Source organism: Drosophila biarmipes, chromosome 2R (genome assembly GCF_025231255.1).
Source record: "Drosophila biarmipes strain raj3 chromosome 2R, RU_DBia_V1.1, whole genome shotgun sequence".
NCBI classification, from domain to species: domain Eukaryota; kingdom Metazoa; phylum Arthropoda; class Insecta; order Diptera; family Drosophilidae; genus Drosophila; species Drosophila biarmipes.
In genome coordinates this window covers 14,438,758-14,460,248 of record NC_066615.1, presented here as the reverse complement: position 1 = coordinate 14,460,248, position 21,491 = coordinate 14,438,758, and the positions used below count along the sequence as shown (strand labels likewise).

The 21,491-nt window shown below is 44.9% G+C and overlaps 1 protein-coding gene across 5 annotated transcripts in view; it reads right to left on the bottom strand.

The window, feature by feature from the left end:
- Positions 1 to 21,491, bottom strand: part of LOC108036388 (protein Shroom) — a 46,987-nt gene that overhangs the window by 14,799 nt on the left and 10,697 nt on the right. For 4 of the 5 annotated variants that reach the window (XM_050888285.1, XM_050888287.1, XM_050888286.1 and 1 more), the window contains 5 exons: positions 13,519 to 13,757; positions 11,978 to 12,327; positions 10,483 to 11,254; positions 9,243 to 10,251; positions 8,985 to 9,172 (listed from right to left, as the gene is read on the bottom strand). In XM_050888285.1, the coding sequence (XP_050744242.1) occupies positions 8,985 to 9,172; positions 9,243 to 10,251; positions 10,483 to 11,254; positions 11,978 to 12,327; positions 13,519 to 13,757 (2,558 nt within the window). Of the gene's footprint in view, positions 1 to 5,147; positions 5,651 to 8,984; positions 9,173 to 9,242; positions 10,252 to 10,482; positions 11,255 to 11,977; positions 12,328 to 13,518; positions 13,758 to 21,491 lie in introns of those variants that run through there. The other variant, XM_017112495.3, reaches the window with a different exon arrangement.

Sequence of the window (21,491 nt, the reverse complement as noted above, 5' to 3'; positions counted from 1 at the left end):
CAAAAAATCGAAAAACCAGAAAATCGAAGTGCCCGTAAACGGCCCAAGACCCTGCAGAGGAGTCGAAGATCCAATCGGGTTTCTACAGTAGCCGAAAACGCAAGTTGAAGTCGAGCTCGGAGCAGGAAGCCAGCCTTATTTACCTTTTGGGCAGTTTTCGTCTCGTAATTATTAATTTTTTCCATATTTATGTGTGTGCCAGTATCTGATGTACCATCTTCGGGCCGTCTGGCGTCGAGAAATTTTCGTGTTATAAAGTTAATTTGTGAAATTTTCAGTGGTTTCTTAATGATTTGCGTGGCTCTTGCTGGCCACGAACTCAGAAGGAAGTCGCTCGCAGCCGGAGGTTACTGGAGCGTTTAGACTCTGCTTTGGCATTCTGGTGTTCATTAATTTCGTGGCTAATTGAATCGACTGCGGCTGCCATAATTTCGACCACGACTCTGACCTTGTGCCGAGGTGAGATATAAATATGCTGGAGCCACAAGGCACATCCGCTGACCTGGGCTCCCGCACCCTGCTCCAGCTCGAAAAATGTATGCCAAATGTTCTTAACTCGCGGCCCGATCATCTGCGGTACCCCCACCTATGCATGTGGCACATATACACTCCAAACTATATCTCTTGCCGCCACATTTGTTTGACTTTTGCGGTACTTTGTCTGCCCGCTCGACTTGAACTTGCTGCCTTCTTCTGTTTCTGTTTCTGTTATTCTGTCTTCTAGGGGAACCCGCAACTTTATCTGCCCCTGTGCGCTGTATTTTTGGAGTGGGAACCGTAATTATACCCTGCCCACATGCCACACTCTGGAGTAGTACCAAAAACCCTTGTAAGTGGACCTAGATCAACAGGTGCACTCTTCATATCTGTAAGATACATAAGTACATAAAAGTATCTTTGTATCTTAGGGGTTAGTTCTTAAGATCAAACATGAAAGATAGGAAAACGAACCTTAGAGATAACCGAAAAGGTTCTGTAATTTAAGATATCTTTTAAAGCTTTTTAGTAAGGAAGGTTCCTTGGTTATAATTTCTTATAAAAGAACGATTACGTTGAGAGTCCGACAACTGAAAGACCCCATTCCCTGGGCCATCTTTCCAGAGCATCTACAAAGAGCAAATCATAATCGCCATCATAAGCCAATCCCAAAGTCAACTTTCTACAAAGGCCACCTCCCATTCTCTTCCCACCCATTTCACTTGACACTTCCGCTTTTATTGTAGAGCATTGCAAAGTCGCCTGTGTCACCAGCGGAGTTCCCCCACTTGCCTTTGTCACTCCGCACTCATTTAGCTTCATTTGGCTTTTTGTTCTATATACAATATATCTGTATCTGTATAAATATGCCCCGTGTACCCAGGGCTCTCATGCAGATATGTGCTTGTACTTGATGGTTGGCTGAGCCACTCTTTTGTTTTCAGTTTTGAGCTCTGCTGCGACTGATGAGTAACGATCCCAGTGCCCGTTCACTTTCAGATAAGTTGGGAAAGTAAGAATGTACTACCTATATATACGTATTTATATATATAGAACGAGCCACAAAAAAATAAATTACAATTGCAATCGTGTTTACTACGTAGGTAGCTTTTGTTTAGCGCTTTTCCCCCAGCACTTTGTGGCGCGGCTCTTTGTAGTGCCAAGTTCCCGGGAGTTGGGCCCTGCCCACCTGTGGGGAAACGCCGAATCTCAGTACAGCCCGTTCCCAGTTCTGGGCCCCAAAGTGCTCCAGAGCAGGGCGATAATGAAGAGCTTTTCACGTGGCGATCCCAACACCATTTGCATATCGTGGGCGACCCAGAAGCCGAGCCATTAGTACCCAGTACGCATCGTATACGTAATCGCAGAACCCCTGCATTGGGCAACCGATCGTTGTTAGGGCAAACTCATTAGAGGGCCAGCCGATTAACCGACTTGCTCGCTTTTACGACACCACCTAATTACCATAAATACAGAACAGAGCTTTGGGAACCGGATTGATTGATTGATAGACCGGGAGATTCTTGAACCCGGCCGATTAACAGAATCAGCCTTATCAGGCTTCCGCCACTCCGCTAATCGAAGCTTCCGTAAAAACCTTGTTTTTCAAACTGCCAGTTTGTCAGCGCTCGCTGGTTGATTAAAAAATGGCATTTTTATACACTTTTATTAAGACTGAAATATGGCCGCGTGTACTTCAGTCTCAATTGAAAGCATGCTAATTTATGTACTCCGTATATTATATAAATTCGTGGGTATCTTGTTTGTTCAACTGTTGCCGATCATTTGGCCATAAAAATAGTCGCGAAACGTTTCGAAAAAAATGCGCTGCGACCTGAATATGGAATCGGGAACCCAGAGGGCCCATAAATCTAATCAAGCCAGTGTAAAGAACAATCAAGACGCTGCTAATTGAAAACTCTTGACATTTGTCGCCGCCTATAATTAGCATTGAACAAATCACAGATCCCGGCCTTTCGTAACAGAAACCACAAACAAATCAAGGCACAAATTCAGAGCAGATCGGAGAACTCGGGGTTTGATTGCCGCTCTGTGTATGTGGTGCTACGAGTTTTCCACAGCGAATCGATTGGCAATGAAAACAGACGCGGGCCGCAATAAACATTTATTGTTTGATGTTAGCTTAGTTGAATAGGCCGTCGCAATAACAATAAACATTTAGCCCTGCAAATGGCACACACCACACACCGCACACCACACACTGTACACACTCTGGCAACAAATCAAAGCTTCTGCGAAGGTCGAAGTAATTTCATGGATATCTTGGGAACAAGATCGATGGGGCATTCTTGTCCCTGCTTTGATATTGTAAAAATGTTTATTGATTATTTCGATATTCGGTTTTGTTTATGCAGCAAGCAAATTCGCTGCTGTCGTCGCTGAGCTAACAGCATTTTTACTCGAAGCCAGCAAATTCTTTGGCCGGTCGTTCATTTCGAAACTCGTGCGAAGCCTCAATAAAAAACCAACACGGCAAAGCAAAATATTATTTTATTCCCTTTTTTATGCTAATGGCTTATACCCTCGACGAATTTGGGCATATAAGTTTCCAGTTTACGATCGGAGCAAGTCTAATCCATTGGCTAGAGTTAATTCCTAATTAAAAGGTTATTAACTTGAAAGATGTTGCGTAACAAAGAAACCCTAACTAGTTCTCCCGAATAAATGTATTTTCTTCCAGTGAAAGTAAAACTAATTTCCCTCATTTCCTTCAAGTGGTGTCCTCATTCTGGTGCATCCCCTGAGGGTTGTTGGCCTCAGCAGTTGCCGGGATACGACTACAACGACCACTCCTGGGGGTGACCAATCCGCCACCAGCTGTTCCTTGGCCAAAACCGGTTCTAGCCGCTTTTGCCAGGCCAAACAAAGGTCCTCATTGTTCTCGTTCCTACGAATACAGCAGAAATCGATAAGATCTCTGCACTGATAGCCGGCTTGCCATACAAAGTGTAAGCCACCTACCACTTATATGGTCCGAGTGTCAATAGATCTCGTTATGAATTATGGCGAATGACGCGTGTCTCGGTCACACAGATACAAATGGAATTCAAATAGAAATAGCCATTTGTATGCGCGTATTTATGGAGGCAGTGAGTCCGCAGACAATTTGCCATGGCAGCAGGTAAAGCCGAGTGGAGGGGGCGAGGCAGAAGGAAACGTGCCGCAGTTTTGCACCTGCCTCCTACGTGGCTGCCAAAGGGAATGGCCACCGTGGAGAGAGAAAGAAAGAGGGGCAACAGCTGTGAAAATGTATCAACTCGGGCTGAAGTCGTTAGAGCCTCAGACAAGTCAAAGATCCACACAGGGAGAAAAGTCGGGATAACAAGTATGATTGTGGCTCTAGTAGATTTATAACTTTGATAACTCTGGATTTATGGATATGCTAATGAAACAAAGTGTACATATTGCACATGGTAAGCAAATACATTTTTTCGGCATTGCTAGATCTAAAACTCTGGGTTTATGATCTACTAAAGCCGAAATTATATTATTTGCACACCTAATTTTTCTTTTAATATTTATCCAACTTTCATAGTCGGAAAAAAACTTTTCTAATTAGTACGAGGTTTATAAAAAAAACATTAAAAAAGCGTGTTACTTTGGGTTTTTTCGCCGTGCAGCCAACAACAGTTGTCGTCATTAGCGGAGACGTTAGGCATTGAGCATGCTAAATATGGTTTCACTGAAGTTAGCCGACAACGTCGCCAGAAACTAGTACAGCGGCAGCCAAGCTGCAACTATCCCAGCAACAGCCTCAGATCAAGAGCCAGACTGCAATGCAGTTAACAAACGACTCACAGATCGGCTTATCTTGGGAAAAAATAAAACACTCCGTTGGCTGACGCGCGTTCTTATTAAAAGTCTAGTTTTCATTTTCAAGCGGCTTACTTGGGGTACAGATGGAAAAAATATAGGTTAATCTTTTCCAAAAAAAATTACATTATATTACAAGAAAACTCTTGGAGGTACCATTTTATGTTAAAAATACTATCCATTCTTTGGGTAACGCATAAAGATATCATATAATTTTTAAAATACTAATAATTCTTCGAAACTCACAATAATATCATATCATTTTTAAAATACTATTGTTCCTGACATTAAACTACATTTGTAATTAAATTAAATGTATTAAATGGTTCTAAAAAGTATAAATGTAATGAAAAATGTAATATATTTTAAAATTACAATTTTATGAGTGAGCTTTTCCTAGTTATATTCGGTACAGATAAATAAACTCATATCTATATATACCATTTTTTGAAATATATGTTTATAGAATGAAAAATTAACAGATGGTTTTATTACCATTGTTCTGATTACTCAAACTCGTAATGCCTATGCAGAACAGATGTCGCAAAATAAAAAAATATCACCCAGATGAATATTAAAAACTCCTTTTAATGGCAATGTATCTGATACTTCCAGCTAATTAAAAATTGTATCAAAACATTACTATCGCCTAGAACAGATGTCACTCTTTTCCCTGTGCAAGCAGCGCAGTTCACAGAATTTCCTGACTGCCGCTGACTAATGGCGATCGTTAATAGCCGGCCTTATCAGCTGAGATCATAATAGCCCAGCCGAACTGAGCTGAACTGACCAGGCGGCTGGCCCGCAATTGAGTTGTGCAAAAACGGTGTGTTTACCTTCTGATTCGGAACTTGCCGCCGAACACCATCTTCAAGTGGTAGACGGTATCCAGTATTGTGAAATCCAATTTGGCTGGGAAGAGCGGCACACACACTCACTCACACACAGCCGCGGGGGGAGATATATGATCCGCAGGTTAGACAATCCCAAAGTGACAACAAAATAAACCGAACTTTTGCGTGATATCTCGCTTCCTTTTGTCTGCCAGTGGTTTGTGCAAATGCTATGCAGTTTGTTGGCCCACCATTTGAACCCCTCGGTGAACTTCCTTATTTTGGCTTGCGTTTTTTGGCGATCAGGAAGTGGGGACCGCGAGACACACACATGAAATCGATACACATGCAGGCAAGTGTCACGAGAGTTTTACATTTTTAATTGCCGAATGGCGAGGGCAATTGATTTATTTGGTATTATTTTCACATGTACGTATCTTCGCGTCGACTAGCGCGAACGTCCGAACGCCTCGGCGGATTTCACTCGTTTGAAGTTGCGGCAACGTCAGCGGGATGATGGCCACAAAAACACGGCACCGCAAACACAAAAGACCTTAAACACACTCCAGGCAAGAGCCGGTTCGGCTAAGAGCTGGTTTAAGGGAGAGCCCGCGGGGCTAAGAGCGGGCGCTCTCTTTGGGAAGCCTTTTAAAAGGCGGCTTAAAGGCCTGTTGGCCCAACATAGTCACTAGCCAGGAATTCTCGCCGCTGAATTGAAAATAAAACTTAAGTTTGCCATTAATTTCTAGGGTTCTTGGTTTATGATCACTGCTTATTTATGGTACAATAAATTGAGACATTTATTGAGTATTAGAAAAGTATCTGTTCCTAACTTTAATGGCATTTGCGTAACCTAAGATCTTCAAGCAAGCACTCTCGTCACAAAGAGAAAGAGGTAATACTTTCCTCTCTTAACTAAGTTGCTTGCCATAGAAACACAGCATAGTTTCCAGCGCCGTACATTTCAGTGCTTATCAAAACCATGCGCTAAAGTAGGCAACGGTTTCTGCAAACACCATAAACCAAAGAACCTTGTAGCAACCATAAAAGGTATAAACTTATTCCTGAACCCCTTGTACACATTTATATTCCTGTCCCGCGCTATCAAGATTTTTCTCGGATTAAACGAGCTTTATTATTGTAGGTACTGCAACTATATACACAGCCGAACCAAGCCCCCGGCCCATTAAATTCAATCACCTTTTGTTGCCTGTTCTCATCGCCAATCTGTCGCTGCTGTTGCATCGTCATCGGAGCAAAGTTCAATCGATCATTGGCTGTGCTGTCGATATTTAGCCGTTGATAGCGGCCAGAAATTATGGCAAACACTTTGTTAAATGCGGCCAGCCTAGCAGCCAGGCAGTCAGGCAGGCAGTCCGAGCTGGCCTGAAAGCCCGGCGACATGGCCTAATCACGGCAACTGCATCGAGACAGTCGCGACTCGCGGCCGGATAAATTGAATTGTCTGCCTTGGCGTTTGCCATTATGTTGCGCTTGTTCCTTTTGCCGCAGCGGCAACGCTGCGAATGAGTGATTTATCGCGCGCATACGACGCGTGGTCTGTGGTCGCCGCTCAGTGCAATGGCAGTTAATTCGAAAATAATACAGCCAAGACCCGGCTGGAGTGTTGCCAAATGGCCAGGGAGGGAATTAATTCGGCAAATGCCTGCACTTTGCCGACTCTGCGGCCAACGGCTGTGCGAGGCGATAATTAGAGGCTGTCAGGAGAACATATGGCACACCTCTCAGGGTTTTCGGTTTTATTTCGGCTTTTAGCTCTTGGGTTTTTTGCTTTTCTGTGGCTGTTGCTCTAATTGCAGTCGCTCGGATAAAGTGTCTGCAGGTGAGTCGCTGGGTTCGAGAAATGCAAGCGATGACTGCCCTTTGCTCCATTTTCCGCACTCCAAACTTTCAAAATGCAAATTAGGCACGTTCGCGGTGAACGGCATTTGAACCCCCGACCAGGCTCAAACGACAACGAAGCCTCTGACAAGCCCATTTACAAGTTGCCAGATCCCCAGCCAGGCTGTGCCACAAATTGTGTCAATATTTGTCTCGTGCTGGATGCTGCTGCTGCAACAAATCGTGCCGCAAAGGTCTCCCCCGGTGTCAACTGAGCCACCAAAGAAAACCAAAACAAAAAGTTAGGCCCCCAAAAAATAAGGAACAACGGAGGAAAAAACATGACAGCCCATAGAAATTATTGAACATGGTCAGTGCACAGTGGGTGAGATACAATAAGATATGTGGGAAGAAATTTCGGGAAAATATATTACTTCAGTTAAGAATATGAGGTGTTGCATTCCAAACTTAACCTGCAGTTATTAAGGTCTACATTTTACTAACTGGAAGTCATAATAACCTCAAGAAATACTTTAAAATTTATAAATTATACCAAAAGATACATGTGTAGATACATTTTTTTAATGGGTTTTTGTCCATTATATGGCTATAAGGATTTTTATATTTATAAAATTAAACTTCTGATTTGATGTTGAAAGGATACCTACATAAATTACTTAAATATGTTATAAGCGAATAATAAATATATAAGAATGGAACAAAATTATCTTCCTTAAAGCAAAATACTAGTATAATTTAGAGATCATTTTTCATAATCTCACCACCCATTATTTACAAACTCAAAACCACTGTGCAACCGCGGCTTGAACTCAATGTGCGGCTCTGAGTTATCTAATGCCCGAAAATTGGGTGCGATGCCAAACGGTGAATGCAAAAAGTATGCGCACGGTGCGCTAATGAACCGCCCGGCGTTCATCTATCAATGTCACTGCATAAGCCCGGCCAAGAATGGACCTTTTGTCCCGCTGGCCGGATAAATTTCGATTTTCAATTTGATTGGCTTTTACCAGCACAATCAGAACAAAGAATTGAGTGCTGCCTGAATCATTTCGGGGATCTGGGGGATTGGGGGATCTGTGAGGCACCTGGGGGAGCGGAGCTGCTGCCCACACGCCAAGGAGCAAAGCATAAATCGCGGTTCGGTTGACACATTTTTGTGGCCACTCAGGTGGCAGCTCAATTGGCGTTTAGTTTTGGCGATTGGCAATTGGAGTCGGCCGGGTTTAGTGGGTCGAAAGCGAAAGTCGAGCTGCTCAGCGAGCAGTGTATTTCATAATCCAATTAAGCATTAGGCGACAGCTGATTGACGGCCATGCGGCGAAGGAAGCGGCTCATTAGCCGAGATCGCCGAGATCGCCGAGCTCGCTGGCTACCGTGCCACGCACTCCATTCACGGCTAATTGGATTCGATAAGGTCAAGAACAATGAGCCAGGGAGTGGTCCCAGCCCACGGATGCGACAGAGCTCACTGAACATGCTTTGAATCTGGCGGAGGCTGTGATTTTCTCAACCGAGGGTCGTTGAATTGAGGTCTAACTTTAGATTAAGCTACTAATAGGCTCTGGCCACTAGGAAGTGATTTGGAAATGTATAATACAGCATGGTATCAAGGCTTAGAGTAATGACAATTTGAGTTCAGAATTTTAATTAAGATTTTATAATACTACATTTTTTTTTGGTTAACAATGTAATTGAAATTTTGAAAATTAGAAAAATTCTTTTTGTGACCTGGATTCATTAAGAAAGTTCTGCAAAATGCTTTAATTTGCTAAATCTTTAGCTATGTTTAAAATCCGCAAGGAAAATATTTCTAGAAAGTTCTTTTGCTTGAAAATCAGTCTTTAAGCCATATTCATAGTTATGACTAGGTAATTTAGGATTAGGTACTTTAAAGTTCAATTTAAGGAGAAAGTTTCTTGACAATATTTTGCTGATCCAAACTATAACCCAACTTAACCTTATAATACTCAAACTCACCGTTTCTGCTGGTTGCTCTCCAGATTGCTGGCAATCACGTTGTCATGGGCGGCGGATCGGGCACGCGGCAGCAGAGGAGGCGGTGGCGCCACCGAGCTGGAACTGGCCACGTTTTCTAGGATGGGCTGCGGTGTCGCGTGGTGCGGGCGCTTGCGACTGCTGCCCCCGCCGTTTGCGAGATGTTTGTGCTGCAATATTGGCAATGCGAATTAGAAAAATCTGAATCCAATTACAAAACAGAAGTCAGCGGCGACCCACCTGCAAGCTCGTTGGCTTCTTGGGCACCAGAGGTGGCACCTTGGTGGCTCCCAAAGCTCCAATGGCTCCCACTGTGGGCGGTGGTGCTGCGTAGGCTGTGCGACGTGTGGACGCCCCGGCGAAGCTGTTCCGCCGGTTCGGTGAGGGCGGCGGGCGTGGCTGGAGCACTTCCGGAGGCGGCGGCGGAGGCAGTGGTTCATCGAAGGTGTAACTGATGTCCAGCTCACTCTGCGGCGGCGGTGGCAACTCGGGTGAAGGCACTCGGAGATTGGGATGCTTGGGCGGACGTTCGGGAGGCACTTGCCGGTGCTGCTGGGGATGGTGCTGCTGGTGGGCCAAGGCGGCGGCCTGCTGCAGCAGCAGCTTGTCCCGCATGGGAGCGTATTCGGTGGCCGAGGAAGTGCGTCTGGTGGGCACAGCCAGACGTCCGCGTGGCGGCGGCGGAGGTGGTGGCATTCCGCAGTCGTTGAAGGAGACTTTCTCCGCGCTACTTATGTTCCTTATGCTGGGCGGCTTCACCTGACCCTGGACAGCACCCTGATGCAGGTCCCTGAACTCGGCATAGTCCGAGGCGGAACTGGAGCGCCTAAGCAGATTGGGTCGCAGGCTGCCGGAACGACGTGGTGGTGGTGGCGGAGTGGGTGAACTGCAGTCCCGCGACGACGAGGAGGGGGAGCTGCCCGCCGTGGGCAGACCCACCATTATGGGACTGAGGTTATTCGGCAGCGACTTGCGCTCCACGTGGAGCGCCTGGTAGGATTGCGAGTGCGGACGCAGCAGCTGCTGCTCCTCCTTCTGCTGCTGCTGCTGTCGCTCCACATAGGACTGCACCGCATTCTTCTGGAGCGCCTTCAGGGCCGGATTCGAGAGGCGGTGCGTCTTGCTGGGCTCTAGATAGGCGAACTTCGGAGGCTCTCCCAGCTGGCTACGCTCGAAGTCGTTGATCCTCTCGGCCACCGAGTGCCATGTGGGCTGCACAGTGGCCCCCGCTGGCGTTATCACAGGAAGTCTGTGGGATGGAGGAATTGGATAAGTGATGGCGGAAGATTCATTGAAATACACTCAAGAAAAAATATTCTCAAAAAGCAACCAAGATCATTTCAATCTCAAATCCTCAAAATCAAGACCACTTTCGTCTCGACGAATTTAAGCGAAACGTTGCCTTGATAAACATAATCAAGAATACTTTCTTCTTAAACTATACAATTAAGACGATTTATTTTATGATGCCTCTACTTACTTGGCGGACTTGTGCAGTCCCGAGCTGAACTGTGCCTTGGGATGCTGCACGTACTGCGAGGTGTTGCTGTGCACCGGCTCCGTGTAGGTGCTCACCGGGAAGAGGCGGTGGTTGCTGCGGTAGGAATCGATGCTATTCGTGGGACTCTGCTCCCCCATGTTGGGTGTACTGCAGCTGAGGGCCTGGGATTCCGATTTCAGTCCTAGCGACAGTTTGTTGGGCTTCCCAGCCGGCGGCTGTGGGGCAATGGTGACCACCGCCTCGCTGCTGGAAATGGTCACCGAAATGCTCGACTTGTGCTGCTGGCCCGTGGATCTTCCCAGGTGCTGACTCTGATGATTCTTCTGCTGGAGATCGCCCATGGAGTGGGACTGGCCTAGCAGGGAGCGGGGTTGCTCCGTGGGCGAGGCCAGCTCCAGCAAGGAACTTTGTGTGCTCAGCTTGGACTGGTGGGAGTGGTGGCGCTGGTGGTGCTGGTGATCCTGCTGCTGTTGCTGCTGGTGCGACTGGAAGTGGTGCAGCGCCATCGAAGTGTGCACGGGCGGATAGCTGGGACTGTGGCGATGCTGGATGCGAAGAGGCTGCTGCTGCTGTTGCTGCTGCACCACCACCGAGGCTCCATGGTCTACACCCGCCTCCTCCTCCTCCTCGGAGATCATGTTGGAGGCGCTGCTCTCGGTGGGTGAGATCGCCGGGGCCAGCACGCTCTCGCTGTGATGACGCTTGGGGGTCAGCACCCGGGAGCTGTGCACAATCAGCTGCGAGGAGGAAACTGCAATGCAAAAGGGGAGAACGGTTCGGTTAGGGCGTGTCCTCGGCCATTCTAAAAGGAGTTGGGGCTGGGCCAAGTAAAAGGGGGCCAGCAGCGAGCCAAGGTCGTGGGGGAGTGGGTTGGCCCGCCAGTCGCCCAGCATTTTTGGGCAACCTTCTCTTATTGCAACTGGCCTGCCACTCACCCCCTCCCAAAAACGGAGTCTGCCACTGTGACCCCACTCGATTTGTGGACACGATTGTTAGTTCACTGATATAGGTACTTGGGATTTTGTTGGAAGTAAATATTTATTAAATTAACTAGGGGATATTAACGTTTATCAGGACAATTGTATAAGGCGAAAGTTTATTGTATTCCAAATAATGAAAAAAACTGTATATATTCTTAGTACGCAAATTTAAAGAGTTACATTAATATTCCTTGCTTTACTTTTGATGATCATACAATAAATTATTTATTTAAAACAGAATGATTAAAAACAAATATTTATAATTTTATCATAATGCAAACTCTTTAAATAAAAAGGAACTGAATGATTTCAGCCCTATTATAGAGAGCTAAAAATATTTTATTGAGGTTGTAATAATTAAACAATACTTTATGAGATTGTATGAGTTCTTTTTAATTTTACAATTTTATTTATTTATATATGATATTTCTTTTGATTATATATGATATATTTTATGATAGCCGTGGTTGATCTTCTTCTACGGATAAACTTACCCGATTCAGCGATGGCGCTATAGCCCGTGGCATGACTCGCCTCGGATATATCGCTCATGGAACCCAGCCACTTGAGGGTTTCCGTGGAGGAAGTGCTTTCCGAGCTGTTGTTGTTGTTGGTAATGCCGCTGCTGCCGTTGCTGTGGCTATTGTTGTTGCCGGAGCTGGATGAGGAGGCGGAGGAGGAGGAGTTCGCATGGGAATGGGAGTGCGAGTGCGAATGGGAATGAGACTGGCGGGCCAGGAGGGGAATGGGCGAAGGCGCCACCGAGTTGCTGCAGACGGAGGACAGATCGTTCTCCGACCAATGATGCGACTGCCGCGACAGCAGATCGCTCTCCTGACGTAATCTGCAAATAGAACCACAGTCGGAATTTTAGATTAGAGTTGGTCTCGAGTCAGCACTAAAGCACCGTCGAACCGAGCTTTTCGGCAAATCATTGCGTGCTACAGAAATGTGCGATTTCTGGTTTCTGCTTTTCGCATGGCCGCAATTACTTGAATTTCTTGCTTAGCCTTCGCATCGGGCAATAGAGCCAGAAGCGGACTCTCTTCGGTACTTGGGGCAAGTTCAGATAGTCAGATAGTCAGATAGTCCGTCAGGCAGACAGACAGCCAGACAGACAGAAAATAGAGCTAAAACCGGAGACGCAGACAGATCCAAGAAGACCTTGAGAGCCAAGCTTGAGCTGCTCGTTTTCGGTTTTATTTCTCTGCTCTGCCTGTATCTCGTGTGTTTGCGTTACCAAGAATGGTTTATGGCGTTTTTTAGTGTACAAATAAAATTCATAATTGTCGCTCGGCATTTAATGCGAGTGTGTGCTATGTGCGGGGAAAAACGTGTTTGCAATGCAGCCACACGGAGAGAAAATTACAAAGAAAAGGTATCATCAAGTGGGTCTGTAAAGTCTATTTACCGAAATGTAAGAGTTTCATAAGCTTTTTTTACAAGCAGAAAGGGGAATTTGCTTCAATCTATCATCTATCTACCTTTCCATCTACCTATCTATCTATCTATCTATCTATCTATGTTTCTATCTATCTATCTATCTATGTTTCTATCTATCTATCTATCTATATATCTATCTGTCTACATATTTATCTATCTTTTTAGCCATCTATCTAACTGTCATCTATCTATATACATCTATCTTTCTATATATCTATCTACCATCTATATATCTATCTACCATATATCTATCTTTCTTTCATGTATATATCATGTATCTTTCATGTCTCTGTCTATCTATCTTTCTGGCATATGTATATACCCATCTATCCTATATATATATATATATATATATATATATATATATATATATATATATATATATATCTAACTTTATCAATTCTTTTCTATCTATCTGTTTATTTCTATACAAACATCTATATATTATACCTATCCCTTTAACCACCAATTTTACTAATAAAATGTTGTGCCGCAAAATAGTATTATATTTATATTTCCTTAACCACTTTTAGGTACTATTTTTTCTCTCTGCATATGAGATATTTCCCCCCGTTTTCCGGCGACAACTTACTTATCCAGAAAAGGCGTGGCCGATGTGGAATCCGAACTTGACACATAGCTGTGGTAGCCCTCGGACTGGGCATAGGAGTTCTGCTTCTGGTGGTGGAAGGCCGTCTGGTCGTAGTACGAGGAGGATCTGTTGTTGTACTCCTCGAGGCCGGCCTGGGTTAATCCGCACTGATCCATCGATGAGCCGTGGTGCTGGCCCAGTTGGCTCAGCTCCCTGCTGTTGTGGTGCGGCATTTCATCCTGCAAGAGATCGGACAAGAGAAATCGCTGTTGCATAAGTCCGAGGCATTTAAATGGTTTAATCATTAGTTATGTGACCGCTGCTGACCGGATAGCTCACATTTGCAAATGATCCGCAGCCATAATTACGGTCAAAGCTTAGGCGAAAAAAACGGGGAAAAATCGAACAAACAATAGTCCCTCGAACCTCTGGTCTTGCTTGTTTGGCTCTTGGATACCTCATTAGATAATTAAGTGAAAATTATTGCAGTGCAGGCAATGCAATTGTCGGCAAACAAACATATTTGAAGTGCAGCGGCAATACCCGAAAACTTGCGATGTTGCCAAAGCATATATATTATGTACATAACCAGCAGGCAGATCGTGGGAGGGAGTCGATTGGAAATGGGGGGCCTACAAAGAGGGGTCTGCAAGGGGCTCAGACGGATGCAGACACAACCGCCAAGCGGAGCGTCCATAATAAGCCGGATTAAGTAATGGTGTGCACAAGGCGAGCGGATCGGAGCCACATGAGCCATGGGCTCCAAGCTGCGATTCGGCGATCAAGTTCACTGGATCGGGCGAAAATTTGGTAACGAAGAAACAACAGATCGATAACATGATCATTGCGGCTTGTGGACCTAGGGTAAACAGAGCTTTACTTAGGTAAATTCATGGGTTTTGGATATTTCTGGCAAAGCAAGTCATAAGTCATTGAACTATAAATCAAACAGGAAGTAGTTCGGTGCCTCCAAGAATCACATTGCTCACTCATGCATAAACAGAATTAGTCACTTTTTTGCTTTAATTACTTTTGTATGCTTTTCATTTCACTTGTTCTTATCAGCTGGAATTTTATTGATTTATCGATTGACTAACAGATTAATATTGTAGTCATTGATTAATCACTGTATTTATTAATTGCAGAGATAAGCAAAAACAAAGTCAGGGTTTTTGGGTTGCAAGAATTTTAGATGCCATTGTACATGCCAGCAAAAATTTAAGTCATACTTTTACTTTTTACAACATAGCTGCTAATTAAGTAATTCAAAAGCTAGATAGGGGTAGTATTTTCAGTAGAACCAGTCACAGGCACTGAGGCATTTATACCACTGTGATCACAGCTTATGATACTCCCACTCGGGCGTATTTACCCTTCGAATTTTGCCACCACTCATCAACTCGTCAAGTCAATTCGCTTGCCAGCCCTCCTGTCGTATGCTTAATTTTTGGATGTTTGCGCTTGCGACTCTCGTAAACCAAATCGAATTGTAAATACCCGAGCACAGAGCCGAAACACATGGGGAAACAGCGACCGGGCAGATATATACCTACATATAAGTCGGCTCGAAATAAAACTAGCGTTCGAAATAACGCAAACGAAACGTTACAAGAGACCAAGCCTTAAGCCACTTGACTGACTTGGCTTGAAGTCTCGATTGCATTGAGATTGGGGATTGTAGGGGTTTTTTATTTTAACGCTATATATATGTGTATCTGCTTTGTTGGTAGCTACGTGGGCAGCTGCTGCTGATTGTCTCTTTGACTTTGGCGCCACAAAAGCAGCTGAAAATAAATCAGAAAATCATAAATGCTTAATGGCAGATACATATAATAACAATAATAACGAATAACGAATAACGAATCACATGACTGACAGTTGCCGATATGCAATAGAATCGCTTTCTGGGTCAACTACTTAGGTCTGGGGTCTGTCTCTCCCTCTTTTTTGGTTGGCTGCTTTGATTTTTCTTGGCCTACGGCGCATCGCCAAGAATTTTAATGGTTCCAAGCCACTCTCCGAGTGTTCCCAAGCCCAAGACCCCGTCGCCAAGTGAAGTCATTCATTCACTCACCCAGTCAGTCAGTCATTCAGCCATTCAGTCGATCGTCGTGCAGTTTCATTTCAGTTCGCTTGGATTTGGGCTTTTTCTGCCCAATTGCCGTAATTATTTTGTCTCTCTAACACGAATTTAAATCAGCAACTGTCCCACGGGGCCCTTTACTTTGCCTCAGCCGTTTTTTTCTCCTATTTTTTGGCCCATTTTATTCCTAGAGAAACCTTTCTGGCCCAAAACCCATAATTATCGGCCACAGCTGTGTGCCCATGTGAAATTGCTCTGGATGAGCAGCTCCGGCAGCACCATAAATCAATGGCCAGGGCCAGAGTCCGGGATGGAAATGGAAATGGAGATGGAGCCCAGGTCCGAGCGGGATCCCAAGATGGAGTCCGAACTGGTGCAGTGGGTCACAGCTGGATCCGTTGGAGTGGCGTTCTTAATGATCCCGTGCCACGGGCGAAATCAAACTTCCGTCCGAGAGCGAGGCGCGTGTTAAATAAATCACTTGATGAATTGTGCTAAGTGCTGGAATGGGCGCCTGCAGGAAAAGCGAAACAAATTGCCTGGGAAACTGGCGGGGAAAGGCGACCTGGCTGCGGGCACCTGGGCGTATGCGTAACATTCGTTAGATCCATTAAAAGTATATCAATAAAACAGAGAGGAAACCCGCCAGCGAATCCCGTGGCTAGGCTTTCGGGTTAGTAGTCACATTATTTGGGAAAGCATTTCTTTGTTTGCTCAACTCGGTTTCCGTTTAGTTTAATTGTTTTTTTCCTATTCTCCTCATATATGATTAGGCTACAGGGAACATTCATTTAAAACACGAAGGAAATTTCTCTACGTTACTACTTTTATCATTAACTGTATGGGGCTTACATACATCTTTAAATTATAACTCCCAACATGATAAATGAATTGTTTTTAAACATTTTTGAAATATATATGTTTAATAATTAGTGTTCCAAAAGCAAGTTAAATAATTGCTATGACTGTGTAAATTTAAGCTTCTATATTATTTCGGCTTGAAAAGGTAAGATGAATTTGAAAAAAATAAGAAATAAAGTCCACAACATATCATTTTAATTAAATTTAAAAAAGAGATGTATTAATATTTTGGCTTGGACAGTTATTAACTATATTTTTAATATTAAAAATCGGCTTTCAGCAACCAAGACTCCAATAGAAGACGCAATATGCAAGTGTGACAGTTTAATTTATGGAAACTTTGCTGTCTGGCATTAGTCAGACTACTTTAGCTTCCATTCAGCGCACTTTGTTTGCAAGTATCGCCGGCTATCACCGAAACGCTTGACTCATGCCTCGCAAGAGGGTCAGTAAGTCAGTCAGTCGGTTAGTCAGACTGTCGCACTGTCGGACGTTCTCCGTCGCATGATAAGAGGCAGCCACAGAGGAGGAGAAAGAGAGGGCAGCAATGCCAGTGAAAGAGACGGCACACAGACAGATTGACAGACGCCCACATGTCTCGCAGAGGTGCGGAATTCGCAGCGAGAATGCAGTCACTGGAGATTTTCGTGTCTCCAGAGCGGCTTGGCATTTATTTTGGCCACAATGATTTCGTGAGGAAAATTTGTAAATTTTTCTTTTTCTTCGCCACAGCTATTTTGATTTGCGTTTTCCATTGTCGCTGGCTTTTAATGGCCAACACGAATTTGACTCTTTCCAGCGGAGAGACGGCCAAAGAAAAGAAATTGCAATCAAAATGCGAGCAAACGTGTCAGTTGCCAACGTGGCCGAGCTTCAGCTTCAGTTTTAGCCTTAACTTCAGATTCGGATTCGGATTCAGCCTCAGCTTCAGCTTCAGCTTCAACCTCTCGGCTTCAGTTTCAACTTCAACTTCAGCTCGGATCGTGCTGCGATTTGGATTTGAATTTGGCAATTGGCGAGAGCACGAACGAGCCGCAGTGGCCCGCGGGCCTCGAGCATTAGAATTGAATTGCAAAGAGCCCAGAAAACCGAGTCCTTCCTGCCGTCCCCCATCCATAGCCGTAGCCACAGCCCCCGATCGCCCCACAGCTGAGCTTGCGTGCTATATTGGCCATTTATCGTCAAATTAAACGCATATCGCTGTCAATCTGCGCCCAAATTGGACACAGTCACAAAACGGCAGTGCGAGCCGGGCCAAAGTGATCGCACACTGGGTTGGATAACAGCTAATAAATGTTTATAAGGATTGCTGATTGGCCATAACTTCGGGAAACTAACCTTTTAGATTCCATTTTTATCCCACACAACTATTTGATCCCTTTTTGCCTGTTATACAAATGATGCAGGCGTTCACACACCACACGTTCACACAAGCCAATGATGCAGCCCCGTTCAAACATAGAATTATTTTAAACAGATACTAAGAGTAAAAACTTTTTTTTTATAAGCCACATTTGTTGTACAAAATAAAATTACGTTAAATTCTTATTGTTTGTCCTTAGTTCTAACAAATAATAAAACATAAAAAAGATTTAAGAAAAACTCTCTGGCCTTAAAAATGAATACACACTAATTTAATGTGCAGATAAGAAACATTTCTTGAAAATATACAGGCCAAAGAAACGAGTAAGTGTTTTAAGTGTCTGAAGAAAGACTTTGTTTGCTTAACCCATTTTCGACTCCTTCGGAACCAGTGTTCAATGGCCGGCAGCATGCATACTTATTTCGCTCGTTTCCAGCGCCGCAGATTGCGTAGCTCTTGGCTTTATAAATTCAAAGTGGCATCGAGCTCCGGAGGTCCCGTCGAGCCTCGCACTTACGGGGAAAGTTGGGGGAAAGCGGGGAAAGGCGAGGACGCCGCCGCGATGACGTCTGCCACTTCGATTTCGACTCCTTTCGCCAGCTGTCAAGTGATCGGACAACCGGGAAGCTGGGTAGCTGGGCAGCCGACCGACTGGCGGTGAATCCCTTTAAGTGGGCCACCGATGAAAGTGAATCTGCGGTTCATTAGTAATAATTTTTGGCAGCTCGCGGTGGGTGAGCCTCATTAGTGCGAATGAGTTTATGCAATGCGGTGAAATGGACTTACTGGCGATCAGGATCCAAGGCATCCTTGACCTCAATGGCCGCTTGTGGCGTTAATAACTTTGGCGAAACTGGCTTGGCCAATGAGAACTGGTAATGGACATGGCATGGCAACTGGTCCGGGGTCTGGCCTGGCCTGGCCTGGCCTGGTCCACTGGCATCCACTGGTATCGTATCCACTGGTCTGGTATGCCGACTTGGCCCGGCTTGGCATGCGGCTAGATTTATGGCCAGTGATAAGTTTCAGGCGTGCAGCAAATAAGAACGAACATGGCCAACCGAGGAACGCAACTCAACCTCAACGGGCCAGGCCAAAAAGGAGCCTGCGACAAGAACAAATAAATTGCCCAGGCACACGGAGAAAATTCGGTATATCAAAACGTTCAGCAAAACCTCATTCTATGAGAATTAAAATGGTATATTATATTGTGTAGTTATAATTTTCTAAATGGTGGTAAAATACATATTCCATATGGCTTTAGAATTCTATCCATACCTCGAATTTTGTTGATGGCATATGCAAAAGAACTTCATCTATACCATTTTAAAACCTCCTAACTTCCATAGGACACCTTTTATTCGCAGTGCAGCAACCCCAACTGGTTCTCGAGATGCGGGAGCAGAGAATGCCAGCTCCAGAAGGTCAGAGGAACACGTACACATATCGCAATTTATATATGCATATGTATCCAGTGCGACTTGGTTCGGTTTAGTTCGACCAGCGGAGCGCAACCGAAGCCCGTGTGGATAGAGTCATGAGCAGACGGCGACTTGGTTCCCATTTCAAGCTCCTCGGACTCACTTTCACACATGTGCCAATGGAAAAATGGAAAATATTTGCCATAATTAGCCCTGCTGCGAGACCCTTAATTAGCCAAGCCCCACTGACCGCTGGCGAAGATGCCCCTGCCGACGAAGCCAAAAACCGGCGAAAAGCAAAAAGAGTCACCAGCACGGCGCACACAGAGATCCAATTAGAAAGCCGAAAATCTTTCACTCGGTCACTTTCTGTTTTTCCAGCACTGGGCACTGAGGATACGATTCTCCAGCTGGCCGGCAGATGGAGACGATGACAACACAGAAAATCGAAATGGCAAATCATGTTTATTTTGGCCAAATTGCAACTGGATCGAAAGGGCAGCTGTCGCTTCTCACTCTCTCATGCGCTCGAGGCTTCTAAGTTGGCATTAAATTTCAGCTCGCTTCGATGGCAAGAATTTCGATGGACTTCGGCCATCGGATGGCCACAATGTTGCGGCCACTTTTGGCCAAAACGGCCACCAAACGAACGGATGGATCTCCGGTAATGGGAACGAGTCTCCGTCGTCTCCACCGACTCCGTCTCCATTTTCTTGCTGTTGACCTCAAAATTTTCGTGGCTCGAATGTCGCTTTGTCTGCCGCTGCTGGAGGAGAAACAAAAGTGAAATTTCTTGCTCGTGTGGGTTCAAGAACTAGCCGAAAAAAAGCAAAACTAAAAAAACACAAGAAAAACGGCAGCAACTCCAACGGAAAATGAAATCGAAGTTGGCTAGGAAAGGCGAGCAGCGCCGAGCCGACTGCATTTTCACTTGGCCTGTTAATTAATTAGGGCTGTGCTCGCTCATAAAGAAATCTTCATGCCCGATGGCCAGAAGCAGAAGTGCATACAATGGGCCAGAGCATTTCCATGTCCGGAACAATGGATTCCGATTCCGAGAGCGACATAGGTGAAATTTTCCACTACATTTTTCCGGGGGCATTCTGCCAGATGAAGGAGTGTTGTGCTGCGTTGTGTTGCACCTGTCGCCAGAGCTGCGCAATTATTTGCTATAATTTTTTCCTTTTTTCAGCTGAAAAAATGCAAACCATTGGCAGCGAAAGGGAAGAAGCTAAGGCGGTCCGAGTTCAAAGACAGGCCAAAACAATTTAGCTGGAATCTGGCTAGAATTTAGCGCTGGCAGGCGGCATTGTTGCTGCTTTTTGTTCGTGTTGCTGCTGTTGCTGCTGCTGTTGCTTATGTTGCTGCTGTTGATGTTGCTGCCGGACTGTTGGCATTAATTAATTGCAGAGCCGAAGCCTCCAATGTGGCGTGTGTTGTGCGGTGTGTGAGAAACAAGTCGGCAGTCGGGGCTGGCGGACTTAGAGAACTAATGAGCGCTAAGAGTCGGGCTCAACTGAGCGGAGCTGGCCGAGCTGAGCTTGAAGCGTTCGACAGGCATTGGAAATGAAAACGAAACAGAAGACAGCCGAGGAAATGCCAGCGAGCACGATGGTGGCATACTCTTGGGGAGTCATCATAATAGAATGGGCATACGCCGGATGAAACCAGTGCTCCTTAGATAAATGTATAAGATATAATACGCGCTATAAACATTTAAGCTTAAGGCTTTAGGAAAACAGTTTTCTCTTCTTAAACAGCAAAATCAAAAAATATATTTTATTATATATATTGTAATAACTAAACACTTATAACTAGTATCATTTTAAACAAATTAACATAATAGGTTAAAAAAATAATAATAATAACAAAAGCGTTTACCAAGTTCTTCGTAAATTAACATAATAGGTTAAAAAAAGGAAGTACCATTGATAAAAGCGTTTACCAAGTTCTTCATAACAAGTATAAAATCACCCCTCTTTTTTGTTCTAACTCAGAAATTCTTAGACTCTTCCAGTCCAAATCTATTTATAATTTTAAAGACCCCTTCATACCGCCCAGGGTGCTAACCATTGGGGCGTGGACCAGACCGCTTAGCCGCCCCTAATTGCGCAACTCCCGGCTCCCAGCTCCCAGCTCGATGGGCTACTTCGGCTGGCGGAGATCTCTTTGGGCGAAATATGCGATCATTTCCGCAGCCAAAAGGAAAGCTCTGAAAGCGCGGAAATGAAGCGGCGATTAAGGT